At 45.8% G+C, this 18,386-nt stretch overlaps 1 protein-coding gene across 1 annotated transcript in view; it reads left to right on the top strand.

Moving 5' to 3' along the window:
• Positions 1-18,386, top strand: part of fat2 (FAT atypical cadherin 2) — a 95,354-nt gene that overhangs the window by 13,650 nt on the left and 63,318 nt on the right. The window contains exons 3-11 of the mRNA XM_046323651.1: positions 468-779; positions 5,088-5,146; positions 6,077-6,187; positions 6,496-6,705; positions 7,008-7,215; positions 16,826-16,965; positions 17,052-17,327; positions 17,526-17,736; positions 18,107-18,293. Of these exons, the coding sequence (XP_046179607.1) occupies positions 468-779; positions 5,088-5,146; positions 6,077-6,187; positions 6,496-6,705; positions 7,008-7,215; positions 16,826-16,965; positions 17,052-17,327; positions 17,526-17,736; positions 18,107-18,293 (1,714 nt within the window). The remainder of the gene's footprint in view (positions 1-467; positions 780-5,087; positions 5,147-6,076; positions 6,188-6,495; positions 6,706-7,007; positions 7,216-16,825; positions 16,966-17,051; positions 17,328-17,525; positions 17,737-18,106; positions 18,294-18,386) is intronic.

Here is an 18,386-nt window from a genome sequence, read left to right as displayed (position 1 = left end):
GCGTGCGTGTGTGTGTGTGTGCGTGTGCGTGTGTGTGCGCGTGTGCGTGTGTGTGTATGTGTGTGCGTGCGTGTGCGTGTGTTTGTGTGCGTGTGTGTGTGTGTGTCATAATAGTAATGAACAATGTAAAACAATAACCTGAGGCTTCTTGGGACCCGTCTATGTTCCTACATAATGGATTCTTTACAGCTGATAGCCTGTGACCTCACAATGTATCACGTTTCATCAGTATGCTTGACTCCTGTTGGAGAAATGCTCTGTCATTATAGTGCTGAACACCTGCACTGACGCACCAGGCCTCCCTTTCATTTCTTATACTTATAATCTGACAGTGTAGTATCCAGTTTTAACCAAATAGCTATTTTTTGGGGGTCAACCTAGATGATTTAGCAAAGTTGTTCATCCCCACACAAACATGGAAATACAGATGGATGACATTATAAACGATTTCTCCTTCTGTTTTGCAGGTGTAATCCGCACGGCTGAGACGTTGGACCGCGAGGCCGTCCCACACTACTGGCTATCGGTCTATGCCAAAGACCTTGGCACCATCCCTCTAGTGACCTGGACAGACATATTTGTGGAAGTCCTGGACATCAATGATAACCCTCCCCAGATGTCAGAGCCGGTCTACTTCGGCTCCGTCCTGGAAAACATGCCTAAAGACAAGTCAGTGGTTCAGGTCACTGCTACTGACGTGGACAGCTCCTCTGAGGGGAAACTCACCTTCCAGCTGTTGGAGTCACCGCGGAGGTATTTCACCATCAACACCAAGACAGGTAACTGACACATTTCACAAGGAAACACAAAGATGTGATTTTTAAAGTGAATTTAAAGTGATTTATAAATGGATTTTTAAGTGATTTTTAAATGATTTTTAAAGTGATTTTAAAGTGATTTTTAAAGTGATTTTTAAAGTGATTTTAAAGTGATTTATAAATGGATTTTAAAGTGATTTTTAAAGTGATTTTAAAGTGATATTTAAAGTGATTTTTAAAGTGATTTTAAAGTGATTTTTAAAGTGATTTAAAGTGATTTTTAAAGTGATTTTAAAGTGATTTTCTGTGGTAGAAGTCTTAACACTTTTCAGGAAAGATAGACTGCTGTTTTGTGCCCATATTACATTCGACAACTCTACGTCAAATATACATCTCAATATAAAGTTTAAATAGCTGTCATTTCTCAAGTTGAGTAGAAAATGGTAGATTATAACATGTCTCAGCAGCACTGTGCACAGGCATCACTCAGGGTGTGTCATAACCTGTGGTGAAAACCGGCCAAGGTTAAACTGCCCTTATTTTCTACCTATAAATGTACACAAAAACACAACAAATGATGCAGTCATGTCTGGGTGTGGGAGGGCAGTGAGTGTAAAATATCAACTTCTCAACCAGAAAGTTAAACCCCAAAATCTCTGACAGTTTCGTCATGCAGCTGAGTGTCTGTCACACAACAACATAGCATGGGCCTTTGAAGACAGGGCAAATTGCAACCAGATTAGTTCTACGGCGCAAGCTTCCACACGGCCATCCATCCTCGACTTGTCATCTCTGCTGGGCTCTGTGTGTGTGTGTGTGTGTGTGTGTGTGTGTGTGTGTGTGTGTGTGTGTGTGTGTGTGTGTGTGTGTGTGTGTGTGTGTGTGTGTGTGTGTGTGCGTGCGTGCGTGCGTGCGTGCGTGCGTGCGTGCGTGCGTGCGTGCGTGCGTGCGTGTGTTGTGCCTGCCTACCCTAGGCTAACACCAAAGGATTAAAGCTGAAAAGGAGCTCCATTAATGCCTTGGAAGATGTACAATAGATTAGATGTTTTATAGAAACCCCCAGTGTAATCAAGACACAGGTTAGTTTCGCTGAGACTGCCTGGAGTGATCTGAGTGCGGAGGGGAAAACTGAAAACTAGCTGTTATTTGCAGCAGGTTCGCAACTCTCTTTCTTATTGGTCTATTAACTCAATTAAGGTCTGGTGATGTCAAAACTCCGTCCCACCGAAACAGGCTGATATTTCAGGTGGTCTTTTCAAACAGCTCTTACTCTAAAATTACAGTATCCTCATTTATACTGGGTGTACAAAATAATAGACCAGGTAAATCCAGGTGAAAACCATGGTCCCTTATTGATGTCAATTGTTAAATCCACTTCAACAAGTGTAGATGAAGGGGAGGATAAAGGTTAAAGAAGGACCTTTAAGCCTTGAGACAATTGGGACATGTATTGTTAATGTTAACCCTATTCAGAGGGTGAATGCACAAGACAACATATTTAAGTGCCCTTGAACAGGGGATGGTAGGAGGTGCCAGGTTGGTTTGAGTGTCTAACGCTGATGAGTTTTTCACGCGTTCCCATGTGTGTGAAAAGGACATCCGGCCAACTGGAGTCAACATGGGCCAGAATCCCTGTGGAACGCTTTCGACCCCTTGTAGAGTCCATGCCCTGACGAATTGATGCTGTTCTGAGGGCAAAAGGGTGTTCAATATTCCGAAGGTGTTCCTAATATTTTGCGAATTCCAGTGTATATAAAACACAGGAAAATCAGGCCTTTAAACTCATTACTACGACACAGGCCTTGTTCTTGTACAAAGTGAAGAGTATAGGTGGAATAAAACACTTGATCAATAAAGTGAAAACTCGATTTGTATCACTCAAGAGCATGGTAGATTTCTGGCTCGTTGTGAGAGGATATGAGCTGTGCTCCTCATGTCTGAACAGGATTCACATGACTCAGAGAAGTCTGACTAAGATCTCAGTTCAGGAGTGTAGCAGCAAAGTACACACAGTGCAGTATCTGTAGAGAGATGTCCCAACAGAACGGCAGCTAAGAACAACCCATCACACATTTCAATACAAGCAGTGTAGCTGTATTACCAGCTGGAAGATACACAAAAACAAAAACTTAGAAAATAAATCATATTTTTTGGGGGATGCTTATATTTGTCCTGTTATTCATTTATAGACGTGTGTAACAGAAATGCCTTTCTTGCATATCCTAACTCCCCCAGTGCGTGGAGTCACCATTGTCCAGCACCCCTGGAGAAACAGGGAATAACTGCGCAGAGAAATATTTATTTGTGGGCTCCAGGATTAAACCAGCGACCTTCCGGTAAACTGGCCCAACGCGCTAACCTTGTTGGCCACCTGCTATCCCAGAAAAACCATATGAGGTCAAGAGTCCTCTTTACAAGGAGATCAAGCAGAGAAGGGCAACTCCATTACGAAAAACACTGACACAGGATGTGAACCGACAAGTCTCAGCTAATGATAAAAGCAACAGCAACATTTCTAACGCGTCTCCCCGTAAAGACCCAGCAGGATGGGTTTTGAGTGCCGTAAAAGTATTTAGCTTTTACGACCCCCCCCCCCACCCACCCCACCCCACCCCCCGCCCACCAAACACACACACACACACACAATGTGTAATTAGTCCCTGGGGTGTCACTTGGGGCAGTCGGATGGTGCACTAAACTGAACTCTGATATATACTCTGATATCAACTCAGGCTGTGATCCAGACAGCCTCACCCAGATTACAACACAAAAGACTAAAAAAGTCTAAACCAGTCATGTAACCTGTTTTGTCAGTTTTTCTGATCATATAGTCGCTTTAATTTGGAAGGAGAATTAGCCTACTAAAGGAATAGAAGCAGAATGGAAGGAGAATTGGCCTACGAAAGGAACAGAAGCAGAATGGAAGGAGAATTGGCCTACTAAAGGAATAGAAGCAGAATGGAAGGAGAATTAGCCTACTAAAGGAATAGAAGCAGAATGGAAGGAGAATTGGCCTACGAAAGGAACAGAAGCAGAATGGAAGGAGAATTGGCCTACTAAAGGAATAGAAGCAGAATGGAAGGAGAATTAGCCTACTAAAGGAATAGAAGCAGAATGGAAGGAGAATTAGCCTACTAAAGGAATAGAAGCAGCATGGAAGGAGAATTACCCTACTAAAGGAATAGAAGCAGAATGGAAGGAGAATTAGCCTACTAAAGGAATAGAAGCAGAATGGAAGGAGAATTGGCCTACGAAAGGAACAGAAGCAGAATGGAAGGAGAATTGGCCTACTAAAGGAATAGAAGCAGAATGGAAGGAGAATTAGCCTACTAAAGGAATAGAAGCAGAATGGAAGGAGAATTAGCCTACTAAAGGAATAGAAGCAGCTAAGGAAGGAGAATTACCCTACTAAAGGAATATAAGCAGAATGGAAGGAGAATTAGCCTACTAAAGGAATAGAAGCAGAATGGAAGGAGAATTAGCCTACTAAAGGAATAGAAGCAGAATGGACAATCTTTACCAAATGACAATACAGTTGCATAGCTTATCAGTGGATAGATTGGGAAAGGGGAAAGGGAAAGTGATACCTAGTCAAATTGTAGCAGGTTGACATTTATTGTCAAATGATTTGTCCTGGGGGGAGAGCTGAGCGATTTCCCTTTAGGCTAGCTAGCTGCAATGTGAAAATTGGCTGTTGTGTAAAATTTGTGAAATCAAAATGATCTTTTTGTTCTTAATTTAAGGTTAGGGTTGGACATTAGGGTTAGCAGTGTGGTTAAGTTTAGGGTTAGGTTTAAAATCTGATTTCATGACCTTCATGACACAATTTCTACTTAAAATACCAAAGGGACTCAAAAGACACTCATTTCGTGGAACTACCCTGCTACTGCTGTCCATGTGCGAAAGATTCCTTACTGATGACCCTGCTCCTTCTTACTCCTTCCCTCCCATCACCTCCATCTCCCCCCCCTTCCCCTCTCTGACCCTCCCCCTCTCTGACCCTCCCCTCTCTGACCCCTCCCCCTCTCCGACCCTCCCCTCTCTGACCCTCCCCCACTCTGACCCCTCCCCCTCTCTGACCCCTCCCCTCTCTGACCCCTCCCCCTCTCTGACCCTCCCCTCTCTGACCCCTCCCCCTCTCTGACCCTCCCCCTCTCTGACCCTCCCCCACTCTGACCCCCCCCTCTCTGACCCCTCCCCCTCTGACCCTCCCCTCTCTGACCCCTCCCCCTCTCTGACCCATCCCCCTCTCTGACCCCTCCCCCACTCTGACCCCTCCCCCTCTGACCCCTCCCCCTCTCTGACCCCTCCCCCTCTCTGTTTTCTTAGGCGTCATCAGCACTCTGACCTCTCTGGACCGGGAACTGAAATCTGAGCACAGTGTTGAGGTGAGAGACTGAACCACCTGCTTGTGATTAAACAACATGTGCATTTTTTTACGAGATCGTTAAAAGGCCTAACCATGAGAGCTTGAACTATAATAATAATAATAATATGCCATGAACTAGACTATCAATTATCCATAATTATCCATAATGTGTGTAGTCTTTATAAATACATGTGATTTATGATACATACAAATAAAAAAAATAAAAAAAATCTCAATCAATACTCCACAGACTAAACCCTATTCCTCCATATCCTACTGTTAGACTAAACCCTCTTCCTCCTTATCCTACTTGTAGACTAAACCCTCTTCCTCCTTATCCTACTGTTAGACTAAACCCTCTTCCTCCACATCCTACTGTTCGACTAACTAAACCCCTCTTCGTCCATATCCTACTGTTCGACTAACTAAACCCCTCTTCGTCCCCATATCCTACTATTCGACTAACTAAACCCCTCTTCCTCCATATCCTACTGTTCGACTAACTAAACCCCTCTTCGTCCCCATATCCTACTATTCGACTAACTAAACCCCTCTTCCTCCATATCCTACTGTTCGACTAACTAAACCCCTCTTCCTCCATATCCTACTGTTTGACTAACTAAACCCCTCTTCCTCCATATCCTACTGTTCGTCCACATCCTAACTAAACCCCTCTTCCTCCATATCCTACTGTTTGACTAACTAAACCCCTCTTCCTCCATATCCTACTGTTCGACTAACTAAACCCCTCTTCCTCCATATCCTACTGTTCGACTAACTAAACCCCTCTTCCTCCAAATCCTACTGTTCGACTAAACCCTCTTCCTCCACATCCTACTGTTGGACTAACTAAACCCCTCTTCGTCCATATCCTACTGTTCGGATAACTAAACCCCTCTTCGTCCACATCCTACTGTTCGGCTAACTAATCCCCTCTTCCTCCTCTCAGGTGATAGTGTCGGACAACGGAGCCCCTCCTCTCCGCTCCACCTCGACAGTGATCATCCAGGTGCTGGATGAGAACGACAATAGACCCCAGTTCAACCACAAGCTCTTCCAGGTCTGCTTTTGTTGGCTCTTTGTGGTCTCCTACATTTATAAACGCAGCCTACATAGGGCAGCCCAATTCAGATGGGTTTTTTTTCAACTAATTGCTGTTTTGACCAATCACATCAGATCTTTTCACATCATATATTTTTCAGAGCTGATCTGATTGGTCAAAATGCCATTGTGCACTACTTCTGACAAGAACCATGTAGAGATCTGGCAACAAGAAGTGCATTATTTATGGAATAGGATGCACTCTGTGACAACTAAAAAGGGCTTTTGTAAATAAATGTGACTGATTGATTCATTGATTGTTTCCAGGTCAAACTACCTGAGCAACACAGGGGTCAGGGGGTGAAGCCACAGGTGGAGGTGTGTCGGATGGTTGCCCAGGACGACGATGAAGGGCCTAATGCTGAGGTCACCTTCAGTCTCCAGGACAACCAGAACGAGAAGTTTGAGATCCATCCAGACACTGGGGTGGTGACGGCGCGGGGAGACTTTACAGCAGGCAACTACAGCATCCTCACGGTAGGTGGACAATATTATGATAGAACACCACAATTACCATGTTCCACTGATTGTTCTGCTTCTCACATTCACACAAAATGTTGGAACACTCTTTAGTGACACCTGCTATCCCTAAACAAATACAATCACACCTTCTTTCATGGCTCTCATTCACATGCAGGGAGTGTGTAAACTTGCATGTGAATACCATTGTGATGAACCCTGTCATTTTCTTATGTACTGTGATGAGTAACACAAAGATCCACACCCCAGCGCAATAACATTAACAGTGTCCTCTCCATCCCAACCCTTCCCTCTGTCAGATCAAAGCAAAGGACCATGGGAGCCCGGTGAGATCGTCGACAGTCCGCCTCGACGTAGAGTGGATCTCCAAGCCGACGCCCACCTCCGATCCGCTGACGTTTGACGAGCCACACTTCACCTTCGCTGTCATGGAGACGGATCCTGTCACTCACATGGTGGGGATCATCCTCACGGAGACACAGAGGCTACTGTGGTATGACATCACAGGTGAGGACTAACATCGGTAACTCTGACGGGTGGAGATGTGCAGTATGTTGTGTGTTGTGTGCAGTGTGTTGTGTGTTGTGTGCAGTGTGTTGTGTGCAGCGTGCAGTGTGTTGTGTGCAGTGTGCAGTGTGTTGTGTGTTGTGTGCAGCGTGCAGTGTGTTGTGTGCAGTGTGTTGTGTGTTGTGTGCAGTGTGTTGTGTGTTGTGTGCAGTGTGTTGTGTGCAGTGTGTTGTGTGCAGTGTGTTGTGTGCAGCGTGTTGTGTGTTGTGTGCAGTGTGTTGTGTGCAGTGTGTTGTGTGCAGTGTGTTGTGTGCAGTGTGTTGTGTGCAGCGTGTTGTGTGTTGTGTGCAGTGTGTTGTGTGCAGTGTGTTGTGTGCAGTGTGTTGTGTGCAGTGTGTTGTGTGCAGCGTGTTGTGTGTTGTGTGCAGCGTGTTGTGTGTTGTGTGCAGCGTGTTGTGTGCAGTGTGCAGTGTGTTGTGTGCAGTGTGTTGTGTGCAGTGTGTTGTGTGCAGTGTGTTGTGTGTTGTGTGCAGTGTGTTGTGTGTTGTGTGCAGTGTGCTGTGTGTAGTGTGTTGTGTGCAGCGTGCAGTGTGTTGTGTGCAGTGTGTTGTGTGTTGTGTGCAGTGTGTTGTGTGTTGTGTGCAGTGTGTTGTGTGCAGTGTGTTGTGTGCAGCGTGTTGTGTGTTGTGTGCAGCGTGTTGTGTGTTGTGTGCAGTGTGTTGTGTGCAGTGTGTTGTGTGCAGTGTGCAGTGTGTTGTGTGCAGTGTGTTGTGTGCAGTGTGTTGTGTGTTGTGTGCAGTGTGCTGTGTGTTGTATACAGTGTGTTGTAGGCAGTGTGTTGTGTGCAGTGTGCAGTGTGTTGTGTGTTGTGTGCAGCGTGCAGTGTGTTGTGTGCAGTGTGTTGTGTGTTGTGTGCAGTGTGTTGTGTGTTGTGTGCAGTGTGTTGTGTGCAGTGTGTTGTGTGCAGTGTGTTGTGTGTTGTGTGCAGCGTGTTGTGTGTTGTGTGCAGTGTGTTGTGTACAGTGTGTTGTGTGCAGTGTGTTGTGTGCAGTGTGTTGTGTGTTGTGTGTTGTGTGCAGTGTGTTGTGTGTTGTGTGCAGTGTGTTGTGTGTTGTGTGTTGTGTGTTGTGTGTTGTGTGTTGTGTGTTGTGTGTTGTGTGCAGTGTGTTGTGTGCAGTGTGTTGTGTGCAGTGTGTTGTGTGCAGTGTGTTGTGTGTTGTGTGCAGTGTGTTGTGTGCGGTGTGTTGTGTGCAGTGTGTTGTGTGCAGTGTGTTGTGTGCGGTGTGTTGTGTGCAGTGTGTTGTGTGCAGTGTGTTGTGTGTTGTGTGCAGTGTGTTGTGTGTTGTGTGTTGTGTGCAGTGTGTTGTGTGTTGTGTGCAGTGTGTTGTGTGCGGTGTGTTGTGTGCAGTGTGTTGTGTGCTGTGTGTTGTGTGCGGTGTGTTGTGTGCAGTGTGTTGTGTGCAGTGTGTTGTGTGCAGTGTGTTGTGTGTTGTGTGCAGTGTGTTGTGTGCAGTGTGTTGTGTGCGGTGTGCAGTGTGTTGTGTGTTGTGTGCAGTGTATTGTGTGCAGTGTGTTGTGTGCAGTGTGTTGTGTGCAGTGTGTTGTGTGCAGTGTGTTGTGTGTTGTGTGCAGTGTGTTGTGTGCAGTGTGCTGTGTGCAGTGTGTTGTGTGCAGTGTGTTGTGTGCAGTGTGCAGTGTGTTTTGTGTTTTGTGTTGTGTGTTGTGTGTTGTGTGCAGTGTGTTTTGTGTTGTGTGCAGCGTGTTGTGTGCAGTGTGCAGTGTGTTGTGTGTTGTGTGCAGTATGTTGTGTGCAGTGTGTTGTGTGCAGTGTAGTGTGTGCAGTGTGTTGTGTGCAGTGTGTTGTGTGCAGTGTGTTGTGTGTTGTGTGCAGTATGTTGTGTGCAGTGTGTTGTGTGTTGTGTGCAGTGTGTTGTGTGCAGTGTGTTGTGTGCAGTGTGTTGTGTGCAGTGTGTTGTGTGCAGTGTGTTGTGTGCAGCGTGTTGTGTGTTGTGTGCAGTGTGTTGTGTGCGGTGTGTTGTGTGCAGTGTGTTGTGTGCAGTGTGTTGTGTGCGGTGTGCGGTGTGTTGTGTGCAGTGTGTTGTGTGCAGTGTGTTGTGTGTTGTGTGCAGTGTGTTGTGTGTTGTGTGTTGTGTGCGGTGTGTTGTGTGTTGTGTGCAGTGTGTTGTGTGCGGTGTGTTGTGTGCAGTGTGTTGTGTGCTGTGTGGTGTGTGCGGTGTGTTGTGTGCAGTGTGTTGTGTGCAGTGTGTTGTGTGCAGTGTGTTGTGTGCAGTGTGTTGTGTGCAGTGTGTTGTGTGCAGTGTGCAGTGTGTTGTGTGTTGTGTGCAGTGTATTGTGTGCAGTGTGTTGTGTGCAGTGTGTTGTGTGCAGTGTGTTGTGTGCAGTGTGTTGTGTGCAGTGTGCAGTGTGTTGTGTGTTTTGTGTTGTGTGTTGTGTGTTGTGTGCAGTGTGTTTTGTGTTTGTGTGTTGTGTGCAGTGTGTTGTGTGTTGTGTGCAGTATGTTGTGTGCAGTGTGTTGTGTGCAGTGTGTTGTGTGCAGTGTGTTGTGTGCAGTGTGTTGTGTGTTGTGTGCAGTATGTTGTGTGCAGTGTGTTGTGTGTTGTGTGCAGTGTGTTGTGTGTTGTGTGCAGTGTGTTGTGTGCAGTGTGTTGTGTGTTGTGTGCAGTGTGTTGTGTGCAGTTTGTTGCGTGCAGCGTGTTGTGTGTTGTGTGCAGTGTGTTGTGTGCAGTGTGTTGTGTGCAGTGTGTTGTGTGCTGTGTGTTTTGTGCAGTGTGCAGTGTGTTGTGTGTTTTGTGTTGTGTGTTGTGTGTTGTGTGCAGTGTGTTTTGTGTTGTGTGCAGTGTGTTGTGTGCAGTGTGTTGTGTGTTGTGTGCAGTGTGTTGTGTGCGGTGTGTTGTGTGCAGTGTGTTGTGTGCAGTGTGTTGTGTGCGGTGTGTTGTGTGCAGTGTGTTGTGTGTTGTGTGCAGTGTGTTGTGTGTTGTGTGTTGTGTGCAGTGTGTTGTGTGCAGTGTGTTGTGTGCAGTGTGTTGTGTGCAGTGTGCAGTGTGTTGTGTGTTTTGTGTTGTGTGTTGTGTGTTGTGTGCAGTGTGTTTTGTGTTGTGTGCAGTGTGTTGTGTGTTGTGTGCAGTGTGTTGTGTGCAGTGTGTTGTGTGCAGTGTGTTGTGTGCAGCGTGTTGTGTGCAGTGTGTTGTGTGCAGTGTGTTGTGTGCAGTGTGTTGTGTGCAGTGTGTTGTGTGTGCAGTGTGTTGTGTGCGGTGTGTTGTGTGCAGTGTGTTGTGTGCAGTGTGTTGTGTGCAGTGTGTTGTGTGTTGTGTGCAGTGTGTTGTGTGTTGTGTGCAGTGTATTGTGTGCAGTGTGTTGTGTGCAGTGTGTTGTGTGTTGTGTGTTGTGTGTTGTGTGTGTGTTGTGTGCAGTGTGTTTTGTGTTGTGTGCAGTGTGTTGTGTGCAGTGTGTTGTGTGCAGTGTGTTGTGTGCAGTGTGTTGTGTGCAGTGTGTTGTGTGCAGTGTGTTGTGTGCAGTGTGCAGTGTGTTGTGTGCGGTGTGTTGTGTGCAGTGTGTTGTGTGCAGTGTGTTGTGTGCAGTGTGTTGTGTGTTGTGTGCAGTGTGTTGTGTGTTGTGTGCAGTGTATTGTGTGCAGTGTGTTGTGTGCAGTGTGTTGTGTGTTGTGTGTTTTGTGTTGTGTGTTGTGTGTTGTGTGCAGTGTGTTTTGTGTTGTGTGCAGTGTGTTGTGTGCAGTGTGTTGTGTGTTGTGTGCAGTGTGTTGTGTGCGGTGTGTTGTGTGCAGTGTGTTGTGTGCAGTGTGTTGTGTGCGGTGTGTTGTGTGCAGTGTGTTGTGTGTTGTGTGCAGTGTGTTGTGTGTTGTGTGTTGTGTGCGGTGTGTTGTGTGCAGTGTGTTGTGTGCAGTGTGTTGTGTGCAGTGTGCAGTGTGTTGTGTGTTTTGTGTTGTGTGTTGTGTGTTGTGTGCAGTGTGTTTTGTGTTGTGTGCAGTGTGTTGTGTGCAGTGTGTTGTGTGTTGTGTGCAGTGTGTTGTGTGCAGTGTGTTGTGTGCAGTGTGCTGTGTGCAGTGTGTTGTGTGCAGTGTGTTGTGTGCAGTGTGCAGTGTGTTTTGTGTTGTGTGTTGTGTGTTGTGTGTTGTGTGCAGTGTGTTTTGTGTTGTGTGCAGCGTGTTGTGTGCAGTGTGCAGTGTGTTGTGTGTTGTGTGCAGTATGTTGTGTGCAGTGTGTTGTGTGCAGTGTGTTGTGTGCAGTGTGTTGTGTGCAGTGTGTTGTGTGCAGTGTGTTGTGTGTTGTGTGCAGTATGTTGTGTGCAGTGTGTTGTGTGTTGTGTGCAGTGTGTTGTGTGCAGTGTGTTGTGTGTTGTGTGCAGTGTGTTGTGTGCAGTGTGTTGTGTGCAGTGTGTTGTGTGCAGCGTGTTGTGTGTTGTGTGCAGTGTGTTGTGTGCGGTGTGTTGTGTGCAGTGTGTTGTGTGCAGTGTGTTGTGTGCGGTGTGCGGTGTGTTGTGTGCAGTGTGTTGTGTGCAGTGTGTTGTGTGTTGTGTGCAGTGTGTTGTGTGTTGTGTGTTGTGTGCGGTGTGTTGTGTGTTGTGTGCAGTGTGTTGTGTGCGGTGTGTTGTGTGCAGTGTGTTGTGTGCTGTGTGTTGTGTGCGGTGTGTTGTGTGCAGTGTGTTGTGTGCAGTGTGTTGTGTGCAGTGTGTTGTGTGCAGTGTGTTGTGTGCAGTGTGTTGTGTGCAGTGTGCAGTGTGTTGTGTGCAGTGTATTGTGTGCAGTGTGTTGTGTGCAGTGTGTTGTGTGCAGTGTATTGTGTGCAGTGTGTTGTGTGCAGTGTGCAGTGTGTTGTGTGTTTTGTGTTGTGTGTTGTGTGTTGTGTGCAGTGTGTTTTGTGTTGTGTGCAGCGTGTTGTGTGCAGTGTGTTGTGTGTTGTGTGCAGTATGTTGTGTGCAGTGTGTTGTGTGCAGTGTGTTGTGTGCAGTGTGTTGTGTGCAGTGTGTTGTGTGCAGTGTGTTGTGTGTTGTGTGCAGTGTGTTGTGTGTTGTGTGTTGTGTGTTGTGTGTTGTGTACAGTGTGTTGTGTGCAGTGTGTTGTGTGTTGTGTGCAGTGTGTTGTGTGCAGTTTGTTGTGTGCAGCGTGTTGTGTGTTGTGTGCAGTGTGTTGTGTGCAGTGTGTTGTGTGCAGTGTGTTGTGTGCTGTGTGTTTTGTGCAGTGTGCAGTGTGTTGTGTGTTTTGTGTTGTGTGTTGTGTGTTGTGTGCAGTGTGTTTTGTGTTGTGTGCAGTGTGTTGTGTGCAGTGTGTTGTGTGTTGTGTGCAGTGTGTTGTGTGCGGTGTGTTGTGTGCAGTGTGTTGTGTGCAGTGTGTTGTGTGCGGTGTGTTGTGTGCAGTGTGTTGTGTGTTGTGTGCAGTGTGTTGTGTGTTGTGTGTTGTGTGCGGTGTGTTGTGTGCAGTGTGTTGTGTGCAGTGTGTTGTGTGCAGTGTGCAGTGTGTTGTGTGTTTTGTGTTGTGTGTTGTGTGTTGTGTGCAGTGTGTTTTGTGTTGTGTGCAGTGTGTTGTGTGCAGTGTGTTGTGTGTTGTGTGCAGTGTGTTGTGTGCAGTGTGTTGTGTGCAGTGTGTTGTGTGCAGCGTGCAGTGTGTTGTGTGCAGTGTGTTGTGTGCAGTGTGTTGTGTGCAGTGTGTTGTGTGCAGTGTGCAGTGTGTTGTGTGCAGTGTGTTGTGTGCGGTGTGTTGTGTGCAGTGTGTTGTGTGCAGTGTGTTGTGTGCAGTGTGTTGTGTGCAGTGTGTTGTGTGTTGTGTGCAGTGTGTTGTGTGTTGTGTGCAGTGTATTGTGTGCAGTGTGTTGTGTGCAGTGTGTTGTGTGCAGTGTGTTGTGTGCAGTGTGTTGTGTGTTGTGTGCAGTGTGTTGTGTGTTGTGTGCAGTGTGTTGTGTGTTGTGTGTTGTGTGCAGTGTGTTGTGTGCAGTGTGTTGTGTGCAGTGTGTTGTGTGCAGTGTGTTGTGTGCAGCGTGTTGTGTGCAGTGTGTTGTGTGTTGTGTGTTGTGTGCAGTGTGTTGTGTGTTGTGTGCAGTGTGTTGTGTGCAGTGTGTTGTGTGATGTGTGCAGTGTGTTGTGTGCAGTGTTTTGTGTGCAGTGTGTTGTGTGCAGTGTGTTGTGTGTTGTGTGCAGTGTGTTGTGTGTTGTGTGATGTGTGCAGTGTGTTGTGTGTTGTGTGTTGTGTGATGTGTGCAGTGTGTTGTGTGCAGTGTGTTGTGTGTTGTGTGATGTGTGCAGTGTGCTGTGTGCAGTGTGTTGTGTGCAGTGTGTTGTGTGTTGTGTGCAGTGTGTTGTGTGCAGTGTTGTGTGATGTGTGCAGTGTGTTGTGTGCAGTGTGTTGTGTGCAGTGTGTTGTGTGCAGTGTGTTGTGTGTTGTGTGATGTGTGCAGTGTGCAGTGTGCAGTGTTTTGTGTGATGTGTGCAGTGTGCAGTGTGATGTGTGCAGTGTGCAGTGTGTTGTGTGATGTGTGCAGTGTGTTGTGTGCAGCGTGTTGGTGATATGGACCACGCAAAAGTAGAGAAGTGTTTTTTTACTGAGTAGAATTACATCGTATTTCCTAGAAACTAAAATATGATCAGATTTGTGTAATTTTATGTTGTTATAGCAATAGTTATATTAGTTGACACAATAAAGGCTTAGAGTAAAATGAGCTGTTTTATTACACTGACCAAATGGGATGAGTCAACATGAAGATGATCTAATCAACATGTTCTTAACGGCAAGACAAAACCTGACCCGTCATGAGATTGCAAAGGAATTGCGAAGGAAAGGAGATTATTATTGAGAAGAATGTGGCATGGGAGTCGTGTTTTGCCGTGCTCTGTGTGTTTTGCTGTGCTCTGTGTGTTTTGCTGTGCTCTGTGTGTTTTGCTGTGCTCTGTGTGTTTTGCCGTGCTCTGTGTGTTTTGCCGTGCTCTGTGTGTTTTGCCGTGCTCTGTGTGTTTTGCTGTGCTCTGTGTTTTTTACTGTGCTCTGTGTGTTTTGCTGTGCTCTGTGTGTTTTGCCGTGCTCTGTGTGTTTTGCTGTGCTCTGCGTGTTTTGCTGTGCTCTGTGTGTTTTGCTATGCTCTGTGTGTTTTGCTGTGCTCTGTGTGTTTTGCTGTGCTCTCTGTGTTTTGCCGTGCCCTGTGTAAACTATGATGGTAATACATCGAGTTCATGTCAGCCTGCTGTTGAACAGAGTAGAGCAGGCCTGGTCTCGGTGTGGCAGATAACACCTCAGCTAGAGGCAGTTGCTCAATGTGTGTGTGTGTGTGTGTGTGTGTGTGTGTGTGTGTGTGTGTGTGTGTGTGTGTGTGTGTGTGTGTGTGTGTGTGTGTGTGTGTGTGTGTGTGTGTGTGTGTGTGTGTGTGTGTGTGTGTGTGTGTGTGTGTGTGTGTGTGTGTGTGTGTGTGTGTGTGTGTGTGTGTGTGTGTGTGCGTGCGTGCGTGCGTGCGTGCGTGCGTGCGTGTGTGTGTGCCCTACACCCCAGCACGAGGAGAACACAGCCATATTTCCTCAGATGAAGGGCCAGGACACGACAGGATAGGTAGAGCCTAACTCGGATGGATGATCAGAACACGCTGCGGACCCTTTGCAAAAGTATTCATCCAGCTCTTTGACAATTAAATGAACTTGGATTAACATGGGAAAGATAACAATTCATACCAAGACCTTTTTATAACCTTTATTTAACCTTTATGTAACCTATATTGAACCTTTATTGATCCTTTATTTAACCTATATTGAACCTTTATTGATCCTTTATTTAACCTATATTTAACCTTTATTTAACCTTTATATAACCTTTATTTAACCTTTATTGATCCTTTATATTACCTTTATTTAATTAGGCAAGTCAGTTAAGAACAAATTCATATTTACAATGACGTCCTACCCCTGCCGAACCCGGACGACGTTGGGCCAATGGTGCGTCGCCCTACGGGACTCCCAAACACGGCCGGGTGGTGATACATCCTGTAACACTATAGTATTACAATTCCTGCTGCAGAGATATGTTTGTGAAAATATTCCAATGAAAGCAAGCCTTTGCGATGGGACATGCATGAACTCAAACATGGCAATTTAGATGGCTCCTTGGAAAAGCGTTTGATGGCTGAGTGTGGCAGCCTGTGCAGTTCTAACGTGTTGAGGTTTTCAGCTTTTCCTTTTGACTTGTTCTTCGACTGTGCCAGCTGCTGTTCAACCCTCCATCTGGTCAACCAATATATATTTAAACAATCTATTTATTCTCTGTCTCTTTCAATATTTTTAAAATCTGAGTATGGAATACATTTGATGTTCGTTTTCCCGCAGATTAGCGTTTTTCATCATGAATGTTGTTCTAAAGGCAGCTTCACAGTCATCAAACCTCTAACCTCTAACCTCTAACCAATTATAACTTTGCAGCTGGCCTATCTAAGGGGAAATCGCTCAGTTCTGCCTCCAGAACAACCAACTGGGCACACACTGGTTGAATCAACATTGTTTCCACATCATTTCAATGAAATTACGTTCAACCAACGTGGAATAGACGTTGAATTGACGTCTGTGTCCAGTGGGAAGACTCATGACAATAAACACCAACTTGCGTTTTGTTATTCACATGTCGCAAAAGCACCAACTAGAAATCTAAACATTTGATTAATTATTAAATAATTACAATTCTTTTTTAAACGTTTTATTTATATGTAGTCCCCACCGGTGGTATTAAAAGGGAAAGCTTGTTTAAAATGGAGTCATGTGAGCCTTGAAAAGGTGCATCTATTTCTTAATAAACACCATCTGGCTGAACAAGCATGAGCTTTACCCCTACTGTTCCCGACGTCTGTTCAAAGTGTGTCGCTGCCAAACGTTTCCCCTTAAACAATTGTGTCACACTTATTCTGCGACACTTGGACACAGGGGGCCAAACCCTTTGCTGCAACCTTGTTTTCTGTCATTAATACATACATGGCTGAGCATGTGAGGATGACGGTGGTTCGTTGGCCCCATACCGGCACATCGTTTTTGATTTACTCTCAGTAAATGAGGCATAGTATGCACAGAGAGTAATGCGGGAGCAAAACAGTACCTGTGTTTGTGTCCGTATTCAGTGAGAGGAGAGGCCCTTTTAGCTCATACTCTGTATTCACAAGCACGCATGCAGGACGATGGCCAACAAGATTCGAAGGGGTGAAATTAGGTATTGACCTCTCTCAGTAGCTTTGGGATGTTATGTTGTTGTTCTTGTCTTTCCACCTGTCCTGACTGGGCAAACTCCGTTTTCAGTGGACGCTCCAATGCCCACAAGTCCATCTGTTGAAAGAATGATCCTCCAACCACGGCCAAGTCATTATGGTTCTGGATGACACACCTGTGTGTCACAACTGCCATATGGGCTTTCAATCACTCCTCCCATAAGGCCATTGGGGTCAGACTCAGTGACAGACACTTACGAAGCCAAACATCCTGAGGGACTCTGGGCAGGCTTCTATTGAGGCCTTTCAACTGTCAAATTTCAAACGGTCAAACTTGAAACGGTCCTTGTATGGGATGATTGAATGATATTGATTTATTTCTACCATCTCCTATCTATTGTGTTGTTCTACCCCAGGGGGCGATGAGGAGCAGGACTTTGACATTGAGAGGAACACAGGCAGCATCGTGATCGCCAGGCCTCTGGATGCAGGGAAGAAGTCCAACTATAATCTGACTGTACAGGTTACAGACGGGCATCAGGTCGCAACCACACAGGTGATACACATATGAAATACATCGTAAATTAGTAGTTATCGTAAAACTTTAGATTAAGTTTCTCTTCCTGTCTGTATGTCTCCTAGGCATATATCCGTGTTCTGGACATGAACGAGCATCGACCCATGTTCATGAAGTCCATCTACGAGGTCAGTGTACCGGAAGACACCTCTCCATGGAAGGACATCCTCCACATCTCTGCTCAGGACCGAGACAGCAACAGCAAACTCATCTACTCGCTCCACAGCAGCGTCCATCCAGACAGCCTGAAGATCTTCCATCTGGACCATAAGAGTGGTGTTCTGGTCATGACTGAGCAGCTGGACCGTGAGAAGCTTTCTGTGCACACCCTCATTGTGATGGTAATGTTGTTGATGTTTTTTAGTCATCTCCCTTACCATTTGAAAACTTGGAGGATCTAAAGTTCAGCGTATCTATCATAACAGTTTCACAAAGTCATCTCTGTCTGATTATAGCAATCATTTTGGCTGGTTATTTGATTTTGATTAAGTTAATGTCCCTATACTGTCCTGCTCTCACCATCTCCTTTAAATGCGTAGGTTCGAGATCAGGAGATCCCAGTGAAAAGAAACTTTGTGAAGGCAGTGGTTTATGTGGAGGACTGCAACGACCACTCTCCTGCCTTCCTGGCGGCCGGCTATGAGGGAACTATCACCGATCTGGCTGCGGCTGGGACGGAGGTGCTGCGTGTCAAGGCTGTGGATAAGGACACGGGGAGCAACGCTCAGATTATATACTCCCTTCACTCAGGTACAACACAGATCAGAGATTATGAGGGGTAGATTATGATGGATTTGAATTGTGATAAATCTTCAAATATGATTATGTATTTTTAGCATTCTTTAAAAGAGTGCTACAGGATAAGTATATTATATATTTGAGAATGTTTTTAAGTTGATTGATCATTCACATTCTGGGGGTGGCAGGTAGCCTAGTGGTTAGAGCATTGGGCCAGTAACCAAAAGGTTGCTTGATCAAATCTCAGAGCTGACAAGGTAAAAATCTGTACTTTTGCCTGTGAACAAGGCAGTTAACCCACTGTTCACATATAGGCAAATGGGTTGACAATTTCAAACATTCAACAATATTTGTTGATTTGGTCTTTGATTCATCTTTCCAGGGAATGTGGACAACACCTTTGCCATTGATGGTGAGCTGGGGAGCATCACTATCGCCAAACCTCTGGACAGCCTACCCCAGGAGCAGTTTCATCTGACAGTGAAGGCCACAGACCAGGGTTTTCCCCAACACAGCGATCTCTGTTCTGTCTCCATCACCGTCCTGCTCTCAGACAGAACCCCTCCCAGGTTAATATGTATATAAACTAGTAGTATGTTGTTTGATAATTCTTAAATGCTTTAATTTGTAAATTACATCAAATAATTCAACTTCAGGTACTG

This window comes from Oncorhynchus gorbuscha, linkage group LG23, assembly GCF_021184085.1.
Source record: "Oncorhynchus gorbuscha isolate QuinsamMale2020 ecotype Even-year linkage group LG23, OgorEven_v1.0, whole genome shotgun sequence".
NCBI lineage: Eukaryota > Metazoa > Chordata > Actinopteri > Salmoniformes > Salmonidae > Oncorhynchus > Oncorhynchus gorbuscha.
Note: the sequence above shows the minus strand (reverse complement) of the source record. Positions and strands in the feature narration are given on the sequence as shown.